The sequence below is a fragment of the Abramis brama genome (genome assembly GCF_963993115.1).
Source record: "Abramis brama genome assembly, chromosome: 7".
In the NCBI taxonomy this organism is placed as follows: domain Eukaryota; kingdom Metazoa; phylum Chordata; class Actinopteri; order Cypriniformes; family Leuciscidae; genus Abramis; species Abramis brama.
Genome location: NC_139969.1, coordinates 9,817,615 through 9,840,004, shown reverse-complemented (window position 1 = coordinate 9,840,004; position 22,390 = coordinate 9,817,615). Strand labels below are relative to the sequence as shown.

Here is a 22,390-nt window from a genome sequence, read left to right as displayed (position 1 = left end):
ACTGTTTAAATCTTTCACTTTATCTGTTTGCCACAAAACTGCTGGCTCTCATGTTGTAGAATCACAGTTTTACTAATGAATAAAACTAATAATACATCACCTGCTTCACAATGAAAGCTATTAGTTTGACATTACTTTTCAGCTGTTATTTTGTCTATGGAGCAAACAACATGAATATTGTGTGTATGTGTGAAAAACAATGTGATTACAGAGACATAAAAGTGGTAAGCGCCAATAGGGGCCGATTTCTTTCAAAATTCTTACAGAACTCTAGAGCCGTGAGTCGAACAAGCTCACTGAGTTTCGTTCTGATCAGTCTCCGGTAACCTTGTCTGATAGCTACTCAAATTTCATTGGCGGCCATGTTTTTTGAGATATGCCAATGTCCTCATAGACTATCGTGGCACCTCGTACATAGACAGCGCATGCCAATTTCAAGTCATTTGGTCTAATGGTTGGGTTGTTATAGAAATTTTTCTATTTTTTGGCGCCACCAAGCAGCCAATCGTCGCAATTTTTTTCAAGTGAGCTCAGATTGAGCTCATGACATGTGTCCCGAGTTTGGTGAAAATATCTTGTTTCGTTCATGAGTTATAGCTAATTTTGTAAGTATGGCCAGTGCAGTGCAGTGAAATTTCATTGGCTGAAAGAATGACCTGTGGGCGGGAAACACAGAGATCATGTATGAAAGACAAATGAGCTCACTTAAGTTGATACTGTAACTGTAAGGTCACACCTTTCAAACATTTAAAGTAAAAACACGGTCTTGCGTAAGAATCAGACATTGCAGTTTATCATCAACACGGAAAAAAGCACAAAAAAGAGCAGGACACACTCACGCTATATTCTTCACTGCATTGTTGATGTCTTGCACTGCTGATACTGAGTAAATCCAGAATATATTTTAATATATATATTTGTGTTATTAAAATTTCTGAAGCATCGATGTTTTCTTCTGCGCGCTTTACTCCGTATATGATTTGTTACCGCGGACAACAGAAACAACAGAGTTTATATACTACAAAAGCATTTTAGTGCCCCCTGTTGGGTTGGAGTTATTGGATGCCACCGTGTTTCGTCTGGAAAATCTACTAATAGTGTTTACTCAAATTCGTTTTATCTATATACTCATATTGCAACTGAATCTATATGGATTTAGTCTGCTTCTATTTTCCCAGAATTTCCTTCTTATGTTCCCCCACAGTCCCATTAGTAAGACACCTCTAAATCATCAACAAACTAGAAATGTGCCCGTTAATAATTTTATAGGGTATAGAAGGTTATATATTTACTACTGAATTCATGTTATTGTTTGTGAAATCCGTTTACATTCATTTATTACATTTGGCAGACACTTTAATCCAAAGGAACTTAGCCTAATGTATTCAACATTGTATCAATTCTTGTTTTCCGTTTGTTTTCCCAAACAAACCCATGCCATTGACATTGCTAATGCCACGCTCTACTGTTTGAGCTACAAATCCAATAGTGTCTGAAAGCTGAATGAAATACACAGAGATTGATTGATATTCTTTATATTGATTATTGCATATCAATATAATATATTGATATTCTTTTCAATAGCGTTCTTTTCAGAGTTCAGTAGTGCTGGAATCAGTATGATTTAACATTAATGTTTTTGTTGAGTTACAGTTAGAATGACTTACATTTTATTGTGGTAAAAGAAATGAACTGTATCGCTCCTCTTGATTTTTAGGTGAAGTCCACAAGGAGGAAACAAGGCTGTCAAGTGTCAACATTCTTCAACGTCATCATACGCGAGACATTATACACAATATAAAATATATATGCAAACACACACTGTGTGTGTAATTCTGATCCACTTCAGTAATCATACAGTCACTAAGATTTTTTGAGGACAAACATAACATAGAGATTGTGTTTAGTCACATCTATAATATCAAGAAATGCTGAAAATAATCATAAACCATGAGCACAATATAACACATATTATGCTGATAATAATTCATTGTGTACTTTTAGTTTCTGCATTAGTCACACTTACATGTGATGTAGAAGTGGTTGTAATGCAGCATTCTTGTGAAAATATTTTGTTGATATGTCAACCTAACAAACATGAGATGTGGGGATTTGTTTGTACCAGCTTTTAAAGGACTGGCCAGACTAGTTCTGACAGACTTTTCGGAAAGCAACTCATTTCAAATAAGTCTAAAAAATTATTACACAGCAAACAGACAAAGGATTAAAATTCTAATAATACAAAAGTCTACAAATAAGACTTTTTAAGACAAATAAGACAAAAGTCTAATAAGTCTACAAATAATAAAAATTAATTCATATTTATTTGCATCGCACTAAAGCAGCTTTATAGAACATGCATGTTTCTACATTACTACATTAGTAATCTGTTATCAGAGGTGACTGTGTCAGAGCAATGTCCATATGGCAGAAATATACAGTTCTATAATACAAATCAATTAGCTAACATCATGTATTCACTTACTGTAACTTAAAAGTTTAACGTAAAAGTAGGCTATGCCAATTGTGTATGCAGAGTGTTAAATTAAAACAGTGTTTTTAAAACAGGTCTCATATTAAAAGGACACATTCATGTTTTTCCAGTTATTAGGGGACATCAGAGAAGACCCAGGACCTTGAAAATAATTAGGATGCATTTCCACTTCTATCATGATTATTGCACCATTATACCTTTTTGTGAATGTACATCTAATTTACATACAAAAAACGAAATGTTATTTTTGGAGCATGACTGTCACAAATTTTGTTTCACTTTCGTTTTTTGGTCTTTGATAGCAGTACTGGGAAATTGCAGAATGAGGGCAGGTGATGTAATACAGGTGTGTTTTAAAAGGATCCACATGAACAGTCTGTATATAAGCTCCGCTAGTTCACTTCAAGAGACATACACAAGTTTTTTTGTGTTTTGAGGAATTGAAGGTCTGATAATGACCATAAAGGAACTGACAGTATTTGTGCTGTTTTCATGGATTGTCTATACAACTGGAGATGAAATTTTTTCATCAACAGGTATTATTCATTTGAATTCAATTTAATATCAATTCATTTATTTGAGTTTATTCCTTTTTTAACCATTATTTTAGTGTTTTGTTCAAATTTCTCTAATGTTTTTACGCTGTTATGCTGATTTTATTTATTCATTTGAGACACTTCTGATCATAATACAGTAAACCGCTTTTGCCAGCTTTTCCCATACATAATTACATCTTCATACATATTTTGAGATTTACAATCAAACTTTCACTTTTTTAGCTATTGATTCCATTAATGATAAAACAATTATTAACTTTCTCTTTGGTTTCTTATATAATAAAGATGTCATTATGGATGGTCTATATTTTATATAATTATATATAAAAAATTAAGTGCAAATATAATTATTTATAGATAAAGTTGCACAGCTTTTCGAGGTGGAGGAAGACCTTCTGAAAAGCTTCGGTCTGTACATCAATGCTGAAGAAAAGAATGTAGAGAGAATGAAGAGGTAAAAACACTTTCAATATTCCCTAAAGCATTTTTTATTAAAATATTTTCAATTTACAGCAATAACCTGGTGAAACCAGTTGTTTATTTAGCAATCTTGCAGGCATGTGTTTTTAGATCAAGAAATATGTTATTAAATACATTTATTTAACCTACATCTTTTGATGAACTTCAATCCAGTATTCTTCCGGTTCTTCAACTACTCACATACCTTGACCCTGATAACCCTGAGAAAACCATGAGAGACCCTGTGGCAGCTTACAAACTCCTCAGACGAGTGAGAAGTGAATGGTTGACTATTGTCGAATACACTCAATTGAGTCTTTATGAAGGTATTCATTTCTTTGATTGAGACATGTTTTATCATTAATTATTAATAGAAATAAAAATCTAGAGATTAAGGTGAATTATGATAAAAGATTTCAAGCAATTTTATTAAACCTTTCAGTTGTTTATGGATCTGTTCTTGTGTTTGAAAATCTTGTAGCGTATCAGAAACTGCTGGATTATGCAAATGTCCCAGAGGCTGAGGACTTGGATAATGCCGCTTCAGAGCTGATCAGACTGCAAGAGTTCTACAAACTCTATCCACACAACATCACAAAGGGTGAAATGTCTGAACCAATGCAGTTTCACTTTTTTAGTTTCAAAATAAGTTCCAATCTGATTGATGCTTTCATTTTACATTTCTCAGAAACGTCTCTAAACGCAGATGAAGCCTACCATATGGGGTTGGTCGCTTATGATGAGGACAAATTCCAGCATGCCTTTCTCTGGTTTCTGTACAGTAAGGAGGGATTAACAGAATACTCGACCACTACTGAGGAAGAGTTGCTCCGTTTCCTTAGTTTATCAGCCTATCATTTTGGCAGCCTACCTGTGGCAATCTACTTTGGCCAACAGCTTCTAAATCTGGGTGAGGTCATAGTGACATGAAGTTTAACACTAATATTTTTAAATGTGAGGTTACTGGATTATGGAAGTCATAAACTTCTTTTCCTCAGATCCAACTAATGACGAAGTCAGAGTAGAGCTGAGCCTTTACAAACACCTTCGCTTCCAGAGAAATTCAAATCCTGACATATTCACGCTGGACACAAAGTCAAATAACTCCTATGAGGCACTGTGCAGAGGAGAGGTTGACGAGAGGGCAAGTGCTAAAATTTAAATCTTTATTTGACATGAAATTACAAACAGTCATTGTAAAGCTTTGTGTGTTGATTGGAAGTTTATTTAATCAAATCAGACCTCCAAGAGACAGAGGGCGCTGTCCTGTAGGTACAGCACAGGTGGAGGAAACCCCAGACTGATGTACGCACCAGTGAAAGAGGAAGTGGAGTGGGACGAGCCTCGCATCATCAGATATCATGACATTATATCAGACAGAGAGATAGAGATCCTGAAGAATATCTCCAGACCTCAAGTGAATATCTAACACAAACACACAAACATTAAAGTATGTAATTGTCACTATTAGGATCTAATGTCTTGTTAACAGTTTTGATAGTGCTATTCAATGGGTAAAAGTATGTAGATATTCCTTTATTAAAATTTGGTTGGGAAAATTATTTATATAGCTGGAGTGCCCAATCCTGTTCCTGGAAATCTAGGAACAAAGTTCAGATTCAACCCTGATCCTCAGGATCTTAGCTGGTTCAGGTGTGTTTAATAAGGGGCTGAACTTTGCAGGAAGGTAGATCTCCAGGAACAGGATTAGGCACCCCTGTTTGATAGTGAAGACAAATCTCAATGCAATGAAATGTATTGATATTGTAATGAATTGTGTGCTTCCTATTTATTCATATTTATATTTGATGTTCAATTTCCCTTGTGTGGCCTACTTTAGCTTTCTAGGTCTGAGACTAGACAGGGTGTCACAAAGGGCCGTACTTCTCAAAGGTGATAATCTTTCATATTCACCCAAAATGAAAATGATATATATTAAAGTAATATATATATATATTAGGGCTGTCAAAAGATTAATCGCGATTAATCGCATCCAAAATAAAAGTTTGTGTTTACATAATATATGTGTGTGTACTGTGTATAATTATTTTGTATATATAAATACACACACATGCATGTATATATTTAAGAAATATTTGCATACATATACTGTATATATATTTATATAGTTTATATTATATATAAATATATTTTTTTTATATATAAATTACACATTTTTCTTAAATATATACATGCATGTGTGTGTATTTATATATACAAATTTAATTATACACAGTACACACACATATATTATTAAAAACAAACTTTTATTTTGGATGCGATTAATCGCGATTAATCTTTTGACAGCCCTAATATATATATATATATATATATATATATATATATATATATATATATATAATGCATTAATGTAATTATGTTATGTAATATTATTTATTTTTTTAAACTAATTAAACATTTTGGTCTCACTTATTATGGGAAGAAAAATGTGAACGGTTTACAAAATGGTTCAATCTGTTAGCATAAAAGTTGCTAAAATCATTCCCTTGTTTTCAGTGTTTTTCTAGAGGAAGACAACACTCTGCTTGCTCGTATCAGTCAGAATATTGCAGACATCACAGGACTCTCAGTGGAATCAGCTGAAGAACTACATGTACGGTCACAGTAAGAAAGAAATCACCTGTTCATGCACAGGCAGCATATATATATTTTTATACGGATAACTCTGTCTGTAGTTTAACATAGCTTTGCAAAGCCTGTCTTGCAGCTAGCTTGATCACACTTTCTTGCACTCAAAATATATAGATAACTAAATAATTTTCAGACTTTCAGGCAACATTAGTCTGCCTATTTTGTAATGTTTGCCAGAGCACCTAAGAGCTTTGAGGACTTGTATTGGGTTACATTTTTATATAACCATTTTATATTTAAACTTGTATTTTGCTTGTGAAGTATTACTGTAGGTGTTGTTTTACCTGAAAAATAATGGTGCAATCATTTTCCAGGTTCAGAATTATGGGATTGGTGGCAGATTTGTACCACATTATGACAGAGGGGTAAGATATCTTTGCTAAAATAAGGCCATCACATCAATTTGTAGGCCAACCTGATATTTGCCATGGATTCCCTCTGGAGTAAAATAAGGTCTATGGTCATCATTACTTCAAGAGACTTTCCCATTGCCCCTGATCTTTTGTTTTTTCTTTCACATGTTTCACTTGCAAATTGTTTTCTTGGTGGTGATGTATCAGTACTAAATACATTTTTTAACTGATCTATGTTTCAGTCACAAAACAGTTTTGTATCGTACCTGTATACCCAGGTGTTACACACTTTGTGTTCAGTGTTATGTTAAATTCTGACCGCTTATGGTAATGAATGCTGTTTCCTGGTCAAGCCTCGATCCCCTTTCAATTGAGAATACTATCTTAACAGCTGTTTATGAACACTATTTATTCCCAGACACCAATATTTAAATGATTCATAAAAGATGAATCACTGGTCATCTGAGATTTCAGTTTGGACATAAAGGTTAGGATTTTACATGATTTTTCAGTTGTTTTACAGCACACTGTGTATGTTAGCACTGTTTGTTTGCTTTTGGCATCTGATATGCTGAGTGTTTGGACCCGGAAACGGTGAGACGTGACTTCAGACTTAACAAGTGGATTCCCTTTTATGAGGCTGCCATTTGATTGGTCCCATGTCGAAAGTCCACTCCCAAACAACCACAACCCTAAAAGTCAAAATACCGGCTAGGAGTCATGTTGGTCAGACATTATGGTAAAATTCTCAACCAGCAGGGCATTACCCACTGTTCATCAAAATTGAGAACTTATGGTTTGTTAGTAAACAAAATGTTGTGGTAATTAGCTTATATTTTTAAAACTCACATTTAGGATTTTGACTATGTCTGTGGGTAATTTATGTTGTAAATCAAAGTGCGAAATCTCTCTTCAAGTGTATACTTAAAGTGACGCGGTCCTTAACCCAGAGAGAACCCATTGTTTGAAAATGCTTATTTGTCTTTAGGACCTCAAAATGTCAATTAGAGCTTGATTACATGTTGACCCATCAAATAATTGTAAGATAACTTAAGTTTGATCCCACAGGATGAGGAGAATGGAAGGACTGCTACGTTCTTAATTTATGTAAGTCTTGGCCACTGATTAATGCAAATGGAATTGTAAATATTATAAGCTTACAAGAATTAAAAAGGCACTTTTCATATGACCTGTTTTATACAGTCATTATGAACAATAATGTGCTCTTGCTGTAGATGAGTGATGTGGAGGTAGGGGGCGACACTGTGTTTCCTGAAGTTGGAGTTGCATTGAAGCCAAAAAAGGTAAACCCTCAATTCACTGATCTATGCGGTGTATTAGAATAATATAAGTAAAATTCATGCATCCATCCTCTGCTTTTTAAGGGTTCAGCCGTGTTTTGGTACAACCTAGAAAAGAATGGCAGACTGGATTTGGATACACTGCATGCTGGATGCCCTGTGTTAGTGGGTAACAAATGGTGTAGGTTTTTATTTAATCTTGTATCTTCAATAATCTATAAACAAATCTGTTAATCAGACAAAATTTCATTCAATTTCACATGACATTGAGCTATAGTTTTTTCTGGTGTCTTTTCAGTGGCTACTAAATGGATCCATGAGTATGGACAGGAGTTCAGGAGACCCTGTTCTTTATCAGACTGGGAGTGAAAGACACTGTGACCATGTAAAATCATATGAAGTTTATCTGTACTATAGAAGTATCTGTTATATTTATTATGGATTGTACGTTTTTATAAAATAGACCTGTAACATACTTATATATTGTATCAACTATGATTTACTACTGTCTGGTGGCAGTAATGTTAAAAATAACTGTAATATACAATAAAATAAAACAAGTGCAATAGACTAAAATTAAGTTTCAGCAATATATCAATGAATCATCACATTACCTGAGTTGATCAATCCTAGCAGCCAGTAAGTGCGTTATTCCTGTATATGAGACGCTAGTTCTCTGCAGTTGTATAAGCTTAATTTGACGTTTACTCTTCCGTCTGTGCTGGAATGACGATTCACATGTTTTACAAGTTTTGTGGTATGTGTAGTTGCAAATGTTGTGCTGGAAGACTGGCAGGCATGTATGAAGTCTGAAACTGGATTTTTTTAAGGACAACCTCACAAGACTGTCAATACTGTATACCTCAACTCTCACACACAATATACCAACAATTATAATTTTTGCATGAATTTAAAGACCAACTATTATGAATAAATTAATCATATTTAAAAAGTAATTTGTAAGTTGCTCTCTTCCTAATCAAGTTGTTTAATATTTATATGACCTTCAGGTTGATTGTCAGCTCTATTATGAATTCATGAATTGCTCTGAATGCATTTGTTGCTATTGCTGATTCATCTTTTTTTATTTATTCTAATATTCAAATGTAATATAATGTAAAGTAAATACATTTTTATTTAACACTGTGTTTTCAGACCATTTCTTTAGACTCAATTAAATTGTTTTGACATACATTACTTTAGATTTTTCGTCTCTTTATCGTAATTGTTTCAAATATATAAAGTGCTCCACTCAACCTGTCAATGAGGACAAAATAAATTAAAAAAAGATCATAATAATAACACAGTAATAAAACTTGTGATAAGTGGTCAAAGTTTGTGTTGTGTGGTCCACTTTCAACTAACATTCACATGCAGATGTAGGCCTACATTTTCAGTGCTAATTGCTCAAATCAGTGATGATCTCAAATAAGCAATATTTGATTGTCCCAAGGTCAGCAGTGACACTCTTACCTCTGTCAATAGAAGGGTTATAGAAAGCAGAAAAAGGGACATATGCTGTATTCTGAAGAAAAAAAGAACGAGAAAAATAACAATTAGATGTGATTATATGCAGTTCCTAAAATGTTGTTTGTCCCGAAGAAATCTTAGTGATCATCAGATGATAATAAGAGGGTCAGAATTAGTACACACATAGTATATGACTCATGTCTGACACATGAAGACGATGTAGCGATGTTACACATGACTTCAAAGCGCGTATCGAGTTCGCATCACAATTTCTCATCAATCTCAGTGCTGGAGCGCGTATTGTTTTCAGAGAAACACGTGATCAACGAAAAACGAAGCTTCACTTTCTTTCCAGTCACGTGAATGCTTCACTTTGCGTGTCGGGATTTGCCTGTCAAATGAAGATACCGGGCCTGAAGTCATAAGATATTTGTATCTGTACTATACTGTATTTAGATATTTGTATCTACTAGGCTATAGCCTACTGTATTTATTTTAACTACAAAGAAAGTTGTACTATAGCTGTTTGTTGTATTTATTATGTATCAGTAATGTAGTCAAGATCTGTAACATAAATTTGTCGTATCAACATTTGCTATTATTTGTAACTATATTTCTGTCACTTTTACTGCCTCAGATCACAGCTGAGTTTTTCATATCTTGCCCTTCTTGTTCTGAGCCAATATCTCTGAATCTCAGAACACAAAGTCTAGCCCATGTGATCTCTCCACCTGCAAAGCCCTTTAGCTCTAACATGCATTGCAGAAAGGCACTGTGCTTTTGTGTCTGTCAAAGCTCAGTAAGGGTATAGGTTTAGGGTTAGTTTTGCAAAGCTTTACAATTAATATTTGGATGAATACAATGAATGTCTTGGTCAATTCTCAAATAAACAAACTTCAGAATGCAGAATTTGGTTGCTCACATTTGGTTACAGTTATTTCATCTGTAACTCTTGTGTATGACACATGAGGGTTGGGCTCTGATGTCAGATAAGTTATAAGCCTCTGATTTTATTTCATAGATTTTATTTATGATATATTTTCCTTTTCCACTTGTGAAACAGTGGCCTCAATGCAACTCTACCTGAAATGTCAGTTTCAATCATGAGTCTTCTAAGTAATGCTGCATTTATCATTTTTTTCAGGTTCAGCATTTTGGAATTATACACCTTAATTAATTTGCCCAAATTAGTTTCAATAACTTGCCCTTTTTCCAATTTCAAAGTACAATGTAAAAATAAACTAGCTGATTCAACTTAAAATAATGTGTAACCTGGCTGCTTTAAAATGTGTTAGGTATAGGCCTACTAAGAAACTTCCGCTGTTTGCATATTTTATATACAGTGAGGAAAATAAGTATTTGAACACCCTGTTACTTTGCAAGTTCTCCCACTTAGAAATCATGGAGGGGTCTGAAATTGTCATCGTAGGTGCATATCCACTGTGAGAGACATAATCTAAAAAAAAAACATCCAGAAATCACAATGTATGATTTTTTTAACTATTTATTTGTATGATACAGCTGCAAATAAGTATTTGAACACCTGAGAAAATCAATGTTAATATTTGGTACAGTAGCCTTTGTTTGCAATTACAGAGGTCAAACGTTTCCTGTAGTTTTTCACCAGGTTTGCACACACTGCAGGAGGGATTTTGGCCCACTCCTCCACACAGATCTTCTCTAGATCAGTCAGGTTTCTGGGCTGTCGCTGAGAAACACGGAGTTTGAGCTCCCTCCAAAGATTCTCTATTGGGTTTAGGTCTGGAGACTGGCTAGGCCACGCCAGAACCTTGATATGCTTCTTACAGAGCCACTCCTTGGTTATCCTGGCTGTGTGCTTCGGGTCATTGTCATGTTGGAAGACCCAGCCTCGACCCATCTTCAATGCTCTAACTGAGGGAAGGAGGTTGTTCCCCAAAATCTCGCAATACATAGCCCCGGTCATCCTCTCCTTAATACAGTGCAGTCGCCCTGTCCCATGTGCAGAAAAACACCCCCAAAGCATGATGCTACCACCCCCATGCTTCACAGTAGGGATGGTACTCATCATTCTTCTTCTTCCTCCAAACACGTTTAGTGGAATTATGACCAAAAAGTTCTATTTTGGTCTCATCTAACCACATGACTTTCTCCCATGACTCCTCTGGATCCTCCAAATGGTCATTGGCAAACTTAAGACGGGCCTTGACATGTGCTGGTTTAAGCAGGGGAACCTTCCGTGCCATGCATGATTTCAAACCATGACGTCTTAGTGTATTACCAACAGTAACCTTGGAAACGGTGGTCCCAGCTCTTTTCAGGTCATTGACCAGCTCCTCCCGTGGCTGATTTCTCACCTTTCTTAGGATCATTGAGACCCCACGAGGTGAGATCTTGCATGGAGCCCCAGTCCGAGGGAGATTGACAGTCATGTTTAGCTTCTTCCATTTTCTAATGATTGCTCCAACAGTGGACCTTTTTTCACCAAGCTGCTTGGCAATTTCCCCGTAGCCCTTTCCAGCCTTGTGGAGGTGTACAATTTTGTCTCTAGTGTCTTTGGACAGCTCTTTGGTCTTGGCCATGTTTGTAGTTGGATTCTTACTGATTGTATGGGGTGGACAGGTGTCTTTATGCAGCTAACGACCTCAAACAGGTGCATCTAATTTAGGATAATAAATGGAGTGGAGGTGGACATTTTAAAGGCAGACTAACAGGTCTTTGAGGATCAGAATTCTAGCTGATAGACAGGTGTTCAAATACTTATTTGCAGCTGTATCATACAAATAAATAGTTAAAAAATCATATATTGTGATTTCTGGATTTTTTTTTTTAGATTATGTCTCTCACAGTGGACATGCACCTACGATGACAATTTCAGACCCCTCCATGATTTCCAAGTGGGAGAACTTGCAAAATAGCAGGGTGTTCAAATACTTATTTTCCTCACTGTATATATATAGTTCCTTAAACCTATAATTAATATTTGGGGTAACAAATGTGAAGCTGACAAATTGTTTAACCATACTTTGTTTGATCTTCATAGTCTCTTCATGTCTGAATTACACATCCTTTTCTCATGAGTAAAAATATACCGAAGCAGAAAGTTTATATCGTAACATTCTGATATTTTTAATGCAATTTTTAAAAGATTTTTTGTTTATTATTTTGATCTCTAAATTACTATATTTTAACAATGATGAAATTAACAATAAGCATATTCTTTAAATACAAAATAACTGCAGTACATGCAAAATTACGTTTAAAAAAATCATGCATTGGGTATCTGCTGACCTTGTGCGGGGGGAAAAAAATAACTAAATGAAAATGGCATTTCATGACTATTAAAGCTCTATATATGGAGCAAATGATTGGCCCCATTACTTTTATAACAAAAAAAAAAAAAAAAAAAAAAAAAAACTTTATCCCAATTTCCCATTCATTCCTTCATTCCTAAATTGACCTGCTAGGGAAGGATTTGTTAATTTTATAATTTACAACCACAAAAAAATCTTGAATCCAGACCATTTTGTGTGTGTATATTTCAATCTCAAGTGTGACAAACCTGACATGGATTTTGGGTCAGAATGACCCGAGGAGAGGATGAAGGTATACTGTCAAATATATAAAGTGCTTTGCTGTCAACTATCCAATGAGAATGTATAAACTTAAAAAAAAAAAAGAGAGAGATAATTATGATAAAACCAATAATAAACCTTCTAATGCATGGTCTCAGGAAAAAAAAAAGTCAGTTTTTGTCTTGTGCTCCACTTTTAATCCTCTCTTCTAATCCCATGACTCGGTTGAAAGGCCACTCTGTGCTGCTTTTGACTGGCCAGTTTAAAGTCTGGGTGAACTGCAGGCTGGAGTTGACCGGTGACTGACAGGAGAGCTCTGATAGGTTGGTCACTGAAGAAGGCGTCCAGAAAAGAGGGGAAATTGACTTTGGATTGGATGTGCCTGAGGAAAAGGGAGGGGTTTGGGGAAGCTGTATGGCAGCAGAAGGGGATGAGAAACTGACTGCACAGCTGTCCATAAACAAACATGCACACAGAGAAAAAAAAAAAGTCACTGTTAAAAACAGAATCAAATTTGTATCGCTATTTGCTTAAATTAGTGACATCTCAAATAAGCAATATTTGATTGTTTCAAAGGTCAGTAGTGACACTCTTACCCCTGTCAATAGAAGGGTTGTAGAGGAAAAGGCAGAGAAAGGTAAATATGCTGTATTCTGAAGAAAAAAAAAATAATAGAAAAAAAAGAATGTTACATTTTCCGCTATGCAACAAAACACTTAAAAAAAGATTTGTCAAACAACGCACACGAACACAAACTTGCGCACACGCTCTGAAAAGATTCATCTGAAGCACGCACATGGAAAGCCGCATCTAAGGCAGCGCACAAATATTGTCTTGAACGGACAAATTCACAAAAATGATGTCAACATGCCAATCTTGGCAAGTATCCTAGCAAACATAGTAGGTTATGTATTAAGTAAATGTAAACTCATGGGCGTCGGAAGAAAAAAAAAGTGGGTGGGTCCTCCCCCAGAAAAATGTTTACTGGAGTAACTGTTAAATACCATTTCATGTATTCTGGTGCCTTTTAATGAAAACAAGTAAAAAACTCCACGTCGGGCGGTTCTTTGCCTCCACATCGTGCATTAAATGCACGTGGATTATCCCGCTAATATCATGGTCATTTGCCAGCAATGACAACTTAAAGCTGTTATTGATGTTTGCAACGCAATATTTGACTGGAAGGGTACAACGGTACAACTTTCATTTGCGGCTAGTTGAGAAATATAATGTAGCTATTCAGCGGAAATGGAGTTTAATTTATTAGGGAATTCCTCAAGTGGAATGGATTTTGACTGACGGCGCTATGAAAAGACAAATGCGCTGAATCAGAGAGAGACGGTAAAAGTAAGTGGGTCCAATATCATTGGTCTTAAAAAGTGGGTGGGTCTTGTCCCACCCATATACAATGGTTCCGACGCCCATGTAAACAGTTCAGAAAGACAACGCATGTGTACAGTATCAGTGCACTAGATCATGCATTATGTCTTAAAGTGACAGAAGCCTTAATATTCCTGCTGTCTGTGTGTATACTGTTAATCAGAAAACAAAAACAAGGAAATCAATCACTGCTATGAATAGCTTTTATAACGTTAATAATGATTAATATTTATTTAATTCAGTTAAGATTATATGCAATATCATTTTACATTTGATTACTTTATTTTAATTTCTGTACCCGAAAACTACAGTTAGATACCAAAATAGCCTGAAAAGCACTGTTTATTTTATTAGCTTTGCTCTGTTGTATTTATTTGTGTTGTTGATTCCAATTTCATTATTTGTTCTTATATTCTTTATTTTTATTTGACTAGACCTTTTTCCCTGAACATACCACCTACTGAACCATACCGAAACCGTGATAAAAACTGAACCGTTAGTAAGTTGAACCGGGTCCATTGCAACCCTAAATATGCCCCTTGCGGTGTTTGAAATTGCCTCTTATACACTCATTCAAGAGTATTATTCCCTACATTACTCCACTAACATAGTCCACTTGAAGGAGTAAATGAAAACGAGTGAGTGAATTCGGACACAGAGTGTGCCGGAAGGCCTGCCGCTTGTGCACAGTTTGTGCTTGCTGTTTATTAATAATCATTTGAAACTAGCATATAAACCTTAATTAAACAATTTAATAATCAATTAAATATGTACACCTGTATGATGTTTCTCTGGACCAGCACGGTTTGGAAAATGGATGGATGATTCAGCTGCAGACGCCGCCTTCTGGCGAGACGCGAGAATTCCTTCAGCACGCAACTCTCACAGTGCATTATGGGTATTCTCTAGCTGTTGTGCGTACATTGGTTGTACACTCGTTCTTGCAGTGCATTGTGGGATTGAATGAGTACAATAACATCAACAATTAGGGCTGTCACTTTTGTGAAAAAATCCTGTTCGATTTTTGAGACATAAGTGTTCATTGAATCGATTGTAAAATCGATTTTCCATGTCTAAAGACGTTTCCATTTTAAACGCAAAATATGGGCAAATCCACGGACAACGAACAAGCATTAGGACGAACGTAAAGAGGGCGCTTGAGATGCGCACAAGTCTGCAATATTTCTGATGATTTATTGGCGTTAAGTTTCGTACACAATGACAAACAGGAGTGCAACATTCTCGAAAAACAATAAGCAGAGTGGAATGCCATAGCATAAATGAAAAACATTACCTCAGTCTTCAACATGGCTGTGTTTACGATTAGAAATGTCAAACAAATTTCGCCTACATAGGCGATTGTAGACCGTAGCCCGAATCTGTATCTGAATGCATGAGACTGTCTGCATACCGGCAGACAGTCTCATGCATTCAGATACTGCAGGATCTGACAAACACACATAATTTGCTGTTATGTGTGTTTGTCAGATCCTGCAGTTGCTGTGTGACGCGCGTTCGCAGCGGGCGTATCGTGACGAGCTGGACGTGCTCCGAGAAAACACCGTTAAAATCGATTCCCTATTTTCGTTTTCGAAACTTGCGTTGGTTGGTCCAATCGATTGTGCAATCCATTTTCGACTTTGCTCGCTGTTTTGCTATTATTCTCCTGCACTGCCTCATTCACTAAGCTGAACAGCCAATCAGAGTTCCCTCTTTCGCCGACGGCCCGACGCCGATTCAACATGTCGAATCGGCCGTTACAAAGCCGACGAGGACCAATTTCAGCCGACGGTGCGGAACACACTGAGAAGATTTAGTCGGCCGACGCACGGAAACTGCCCGACGGCCGACCGTCGGCTTGGTGTTCCACTCATGTAAAGTTTTGCTTTTCATTGATATGAACCTTATCTTATTGATAGTGAAAAAGCTGTTGAGAGCGATACAGAAAGACAAGGGCTTGGTCTGACACTACTTGCAGCTGAAATCAACCACACAATTTCCATGGAAATAAATAAACGCATCAGAAATATGCAGCTAAACATAACCCTGCTGAAAGTGCCAATGATTATTTCACTTCAACCTTTTATCATATCGGTAGCTTAGATGCCGTATTTAACAGCAATTATCGCTTGATGCTGCATAAACACAATTACGCAAACACTGCAGATCCAATCACTCCACAAGACGGTTAACCATGACACTTAGTTTAATCTTATGATTGCTCATTTAGGAATTAAATGCAAACCACGCAATATGTAGGCTACAGAGACATGGAGTAAAAGAGCGTTCACTTATCTTGACTTAGATGTTGATTTCGGATGCTTTCTGAAAAAGCACGCTGCAGTGAGTAGCCTACAAACTGCTAAGCAAACACTACAGTATTTTTTTTGAATGATGAGCCGCAGCCCATTGGCCGCCGATGCAGCAGCAACTAATCAGATAACGATGTGATAACTACCGAATTAAGTTAAGGACCTATCAGCATGCGCCATCTAGAGTTTAAGACAGAACTTGGTATTTAAGATCAATTTCACTGAAAGATACAGATACAAGTTGCGTTTTGAGATATTGAAGGTCTGCTAATGGCAGTAAAGGAGCTGACAGTGTTTATGGTGTGTTTTTGGATTGTCTGTGCTGATGCTGGACATGAATTCTACTCATCAACAGGTTATTGTTTCTGTTCAATATCAATTCATTATATTATATTGTTTTTTATTCGTAATAATTTAATGTTGTATGATTTTATTTATTTATTCGTAATAATTTAATGTTGTATGATTTTGTCCATATTTTTCCAACTGTAGTATAAGTTGATTTTATGTCTTTAGTAAGACTTTTGATCAAAAGTGAACAATAGTATACCACGGTTGTTGTCGTAATTTCAACTCTGCACTCATGCTATACATTTATAGTTACTCTTTCACTTTTTAATTCCACTATTGACTAAACATTAACTGTCTCTTTGGTTTCTTGCCTAATGAACCTCTTTCTTTCATCATAACTCTAATGATGTAAAAATGAATTAACATAAATCTAATCCCTTTTTACAATAAAGTGCAGATTGTTTTATAGATCAAATTGCACAACTGTATGGGAAGACGAAAGACCTTCTGAAGCTCTTCAGTCAGTGCGTTGATGGTGAGAATGTAGAGACAATGAAGAGGTGAAAACACTTTCATTATTCCCAATATACCATTAATCTTGTAGTTAATTTTTTTATTTTTATTTTTATTATTATTATTATAAAAAAAGAGCGTTCACTTATCTTGACTTAGATGTTGATTTCGGATGCTTTCTGAAAAAGCACGCTGCAGTGAGTAGCCTACAAACTGCTAAGCAAACACTACAGTATTTTTTTTGAATGATGAGCCGCAGCCCATTGGCCGCCGATGCAGCAGCAACTAATCAGATAACGATGTGATAACTACCGAATTAAGTTAAGGACCTATCAGCATGCGCCATCTAGAGTTTAAGACAGAACTTGGTATTTATTGGTATTTAACTTGGTATTTACTTGGAACTAAGTATTATAATAATATAATTATTATTATATAATTATAATGTTTAATAATTATATATTATGATTTTAGATCAAGGATTATGTTAATACATACATCTTTTAAAATTACAACTTTTGATGAACCCCTGTCTTCATCCAGTGTTCTTCCGAATCTTCTGCTTTCATACTCCGACTCTGAGAACGCAGAGGAAGCTGTGAGAGACCCTGTGGCAGCTTACAGACTCCTCAGACAGATGAGAACTGATTTAATCTATATTGAAAAACGCATTCAGCCGAATCGTACTCAGTGTGAAGAGTATCAGAATGAGTTGGATGCAATGATCCTAGAGATCCCACAGCTGGAGGACTTGGATGGTGCAGCTTCAGGACTGATCAGACTGCAAGAGATCTACAAACTCCACCCAGAAGACATCACAAAGGGTAAACTGTCCTGCAGTTTTGCACCAATGCAGTTTCACTGAGAGAGTTTCATTTTTTCCGATCTGATTTATGCTTTATATTTCACATTTCACAGAAACGTCTCTAAATGCAGATGAGGCTTTCAATGTAGGGTTGGTCGCTTATGACGAGGACAAATTCCAGCATGCCTTTCTCTGGTTTCTGTACAGTCTGGACAGATTAACAGAAAACTCAACCACTACTGAGGAAGAGTTGCTCCGTTTCCTTAGTTACTCAGTCTATCATTTCGGCAGCCTGTCTGTGCCAATCTACTTCAGCCAACAGCTTCTAAATCTGGGTGAGGTCATGCTGTCCTTCATTTAATAGCATTTAATTTAATATTTGTATATGTGAGGATGGCAGACAATTTTGCTAAATTGTTGTGATTCAAGTCATAAACATCTTTGCCTCAGATCCAAGTAATGATGAAGCCAGAGTTCAGCTGAACAGACTCCTTCACTTACAGAGCAACCCTGACATATTTCCACTGAACACAGAGTCAAGTAACTATGAGGCACTGTGCAGAGGAGAGGTTGACGAGAGGGCAAGTGCTAAAATTTAAATCATCATTTGACATGAAATTACAAACAGTCATTGTGAAGCTTTGTGTGTTGATGGGAAGTGTATTATATTTAATCAAATCAGATCTCCAAGAGGCAGAGGGTGCTGTCCTGTAGGTACAGCACAGGTGGAGGAAACCCCAGACTGATGTACGCACCAGTGAAAGAGGAAGTGGAGTGGGACGAGCCTCGCATCATCAGATATCATGACATCATATCAGACAGAGAGCTGGAGATCCTGAAGAATATCTCCAGACCTCAAGTGACTATCGAACACACACACATTGGGTTTCCATGTTTTCCATGACTTTATATAGACAATGGTGTTTTATTTTATTTTTTTATATATACTGCACAGGCTGTATATTCTATCCCCCTACCACACACACACCAACAACATAAATATTTTGTTGTTGGCAGTTTATTTAAAATTTTATTTCTTGTTATAGTGTTGATGGTGTATTATTATTATATTTAATGGGCAAATGTATGTGGACATCTATTTTAAATGAAAATGTTTGCTTGGCCCCTTAATTCCAGTGAAGACAAGTCTTCAGTTCATTCTAGATTGGTGGGTTTCAAACTTTTAAAAAAAATATGATGAACCCCTTGCCATGGACCCTTCTCCTAAAATATAGAGCCAGCTATTTATTTTCTTTGCTTTACACACATTTATAATTTTTGTTTTTGTTTGTTTGTTAAATTGACAATATATCTACTTTTTACTCCCCAGTTGATGTGTAATCCTTGAGAAAAATCTAAAACTGAATAGAATAAAATCAATCTTATCATTTCTGACCAATCTTGAATGAAAGTCAAATTTTGTACAGTTAAGATTAATTTACAAATTTAAACCTCAGTTGTAGAGAATTGTGTGCTTCATGTGAGGTCCATATACAGAAATGATTCATTGAGGTCTGTGTGGAAGAACTTGGCTGATCTATAGAAAGCCCAGATTTGAATCCCACTGAACACATTTGAGATAAATTGGAGCCCTAAGCCCTCATCATCCAAAATCAGAGTCAATGATTTTGAAACCAAATGCTCAGAAAGCAAATATAAGTGTGGTGTTTGGGTGTTCACATACTTTTAGCCATATACATAAATTACATAGTCATATACTTGACAGTTCATTCCTGTTTGTTGCCTACAGCTTTCTAGATCGGAAGTTAATCATTATGGAATCTCAAAACTACGCGTTTCTCAAAGGTTTAATTAATATTTATTAATCACCTCATTATAATGGCATAGTTCACCCCAAAATTTCATTTCTCTCATAGTCCTACATGATGTTTGTCAGTATTTGACTTAATATTAAACTGTCTTAGTCACACACTTACTACGCAAAGAATAATCATCACTATATTTTCAGTGTTTTTCTAAGTGTTGACCCTGTGGAAACTGGTGTCAGTCAGAGGATTGGAGATGTTACGGGACTCTCCATGGAAACCGCTGAACCACTGCTTGTACGTCACAGTAAGAAAGACCGCATATGATCATGCACAGGCATCTTATATTTTCTTTTTTCTGTCAGCTATGTCTTGCAGTTAGCATGAACATACTTTGCACTACTTAACTAAATAAACAAGCAAATAAATATAGGGCTGGTTTCCCGGACAGAGATTAAGCCTAGTCCTGGACTAAAATGGCCTTTTAAACCAGATTAACACTAAAACTGCAGAAAAACTGCTCTCTCTGTCATGGTTTTAAATAGTCCTAGACTTGGTCTAGTCCAGAGTTTAATAAGATGATTTCCCAAAGGAAGACTAGAGCTGCTCCAGGATTTAATTGAGGCTTAAATTAAATTTACCAGGAGGCAGGTTTAACTTCAGATTAACGTTGTGTTTCAAAGACATGGATTACTTGGACTATGTCAGTGAATATATAATATAATATAATATAATATAATATAATATAATATAAAAAAAAAACATTAATTTTCCCATTAATTCTAATGATCCAGTGAGATTTTTGTATGTACAAGGAATCTGAAAACACCTGATGTTCCACACGGAAATCTGATCTCACCATCATCAGGTCTGTCTGGGATTACATGGTAAAAACTGAGCCAGACTACAGTAAATCCAGAAGAACTGTGGCAACGTCTCCAAGATGCTTGAAGAAACCATCCTGCAAAGCTACCGTACTGTGAAAGGTTTTAAGCACTTGTGTAAAAATGGTGTAAAGGGAGGATGCTTTCAAAAATAATGTCATAAATAGATTTTATTTATCAGTTAACTTCTATTAACTAAATCAAATCAATATTTGGTGTGACTACCCTTTGCGTTTTAAAACTGCTTTTGTCCTCGGTACACTTGCACACAGTTTAGCAGGAGACGTTGCCACAGTTCTTCTGGATTTAGTCTGTCTCAGTTCCTTCTGTTTCTTCATGTAATCCCAGACAGACTCTGTGATGGTGGGATCAGATCTCTGTGTGGATCATACTGGCTGTTGTCAGACTCCTTGTGCATACAAACATTTCACTGAATTATTACAATTTAATGGCAAAAATATTGTTTGGAAATGTAAACTGATATTTCCTACTGACACAATGCAGCAAAATATATAAATAATTGGCTTAAAACCATTTTTTGGGGGAGAAAATACTCGCGTGCCTTAGACTTTTGCACAGTACTGTATGTATGTAACAGAGGCAAGCTAGTAAGAGTTGTGCATGTAAACTTCACTTCCCTGGCCTCAAGAGGCAGACCCTGCTTTCAAATCCTGCTTAGAGTGTGTAGAGCAGGAAACTTTGAGTTCACTCACAACATTTGTCAACACAGTTTCTTGAGGGAAGGCAAAAGCATTGACTATTATTATTATTATTATTATTATTATTATTATTTTTTTATTTTTTTTTCTCCACATTAATTTTTTTCTTCGTAGATTCCACAGCTGATGTGTTCAGTTTTTCTTTGCTATTTGCTTTAAAATAGTTTTCTCTTGTTCAGTAAAGTTTTTTTTCTGCTGCCATACAATAAGCTTTTCTTCATTCCATGTTTTATAGGAACACATTTTATAATTCAGATTAGCACAGTCCAGTCCAGGTGTGTTTCAGAAAGCCATTTTGTTTTTAAGCCATGATTAAATAATGCAGATTAAGGCCTACTCCTGGCTTAATTTAAACGCTGTCTGGAAAACAAACCCTAAACCCAAAGAAAGAAACCTCTTTGCAGGGTACATTGGTTTGCTTTATTTTTCTAATATTATCTTTTGCCAAGGAGTGGGGTACATTTTATATAGGCATATATTATATATATAATATAATATAATATCACCTGATTTATCACTCTTGAATTCTTAAGTGGAGATAAACATGCATTTTCCATGTGAAACATTGGAGTGTTTCTATTTCAATAGTGATTCATGAGTGATGTAATAATTTTCCAGGTTCAGAATTATGGCATTGGTGGAAGATATGAACTGCATCTTGATGCATTTGTAAGTTCACTGTACAGACATTACATCAATTTTTTTTAACCCAATACATATAATTTGCCATTGGTCTCCTCGGGAATCTTTGGCAGTTTTGGATTTGCAAGTGATAATTTGAATTATCTACTTTGAAAATAAATTAAAATGCCAGCACAAACCTCCTGTGTCCAGTTTGGAAAGTAAATGCTAATACTACTACTACAACAACTATTACTAA

General features: G+C 35.8%; 1 protein-coding gene across 1 annotated transcript; it reads left to right on the top strand.

The window, feature by feature from the left end:
• The first annotated feature begins 2,902 nt into the window (after positions 1-2,902).
• LOC311086021 (prolyl 4-hydroxylase subunit alpha-1-like) lies at positions 2,903-8,955 on the top strand. Its single transcript, XM_084118658.1, has 14 exons — positions 2,903-3,030; positions 3,409-3,505; positions 3,685-3,836; positions 3,992-4,111; positions 4,199-4,420; positions 4,509-4,654; positions 4,751-4,927; positions 5,351-5,403; positions 6,028-6,124; positions 6,477-6,527; positions 7,584-7,622; positions 7,751-7,819; positions 7,901-7,997; positions 8,115-8,955. The coding sequence occupies exons 1-14, from the start codon at positions 2,949-2,951 to the stop codon at positions 8,183-8,185; spliced, it is 1,473 nt and encodes a 490-aa protein (XP_083974784.1). The 5' UTR covers positions 2,903-2,948; the 3' UTR covers positions 8,186-8,955.
• The last annotated feature ends 13,435 nt before the right edge of the window (positions 8,956-22,390 follow it).

Bases quoted from the DNA above. Each gene is read 5' to 3' on its own strand.
- LOC311086021 (XM_084118658.1), top strand. From the start codon at position 2,949: ATGACCATAAAGGAACTGACAGTATTTGTGCTGTTTTCATGGATTGTC. The intron at 4,928-5,350 runs GTGAATATCTAA...GGCCTACTTTAG, and splicing joins AGAATATCTCCAGACCTCAA to CTTTCTAGGTCTGAGACTAG. The intron at 7,820-7,900 runs GTAAACCCTCAA...CTGCTTTTTAAG, and splicing joins TTGCATTGAAGCCAAAAAAG to GGTTCAGCCGTGTTTTGGTA.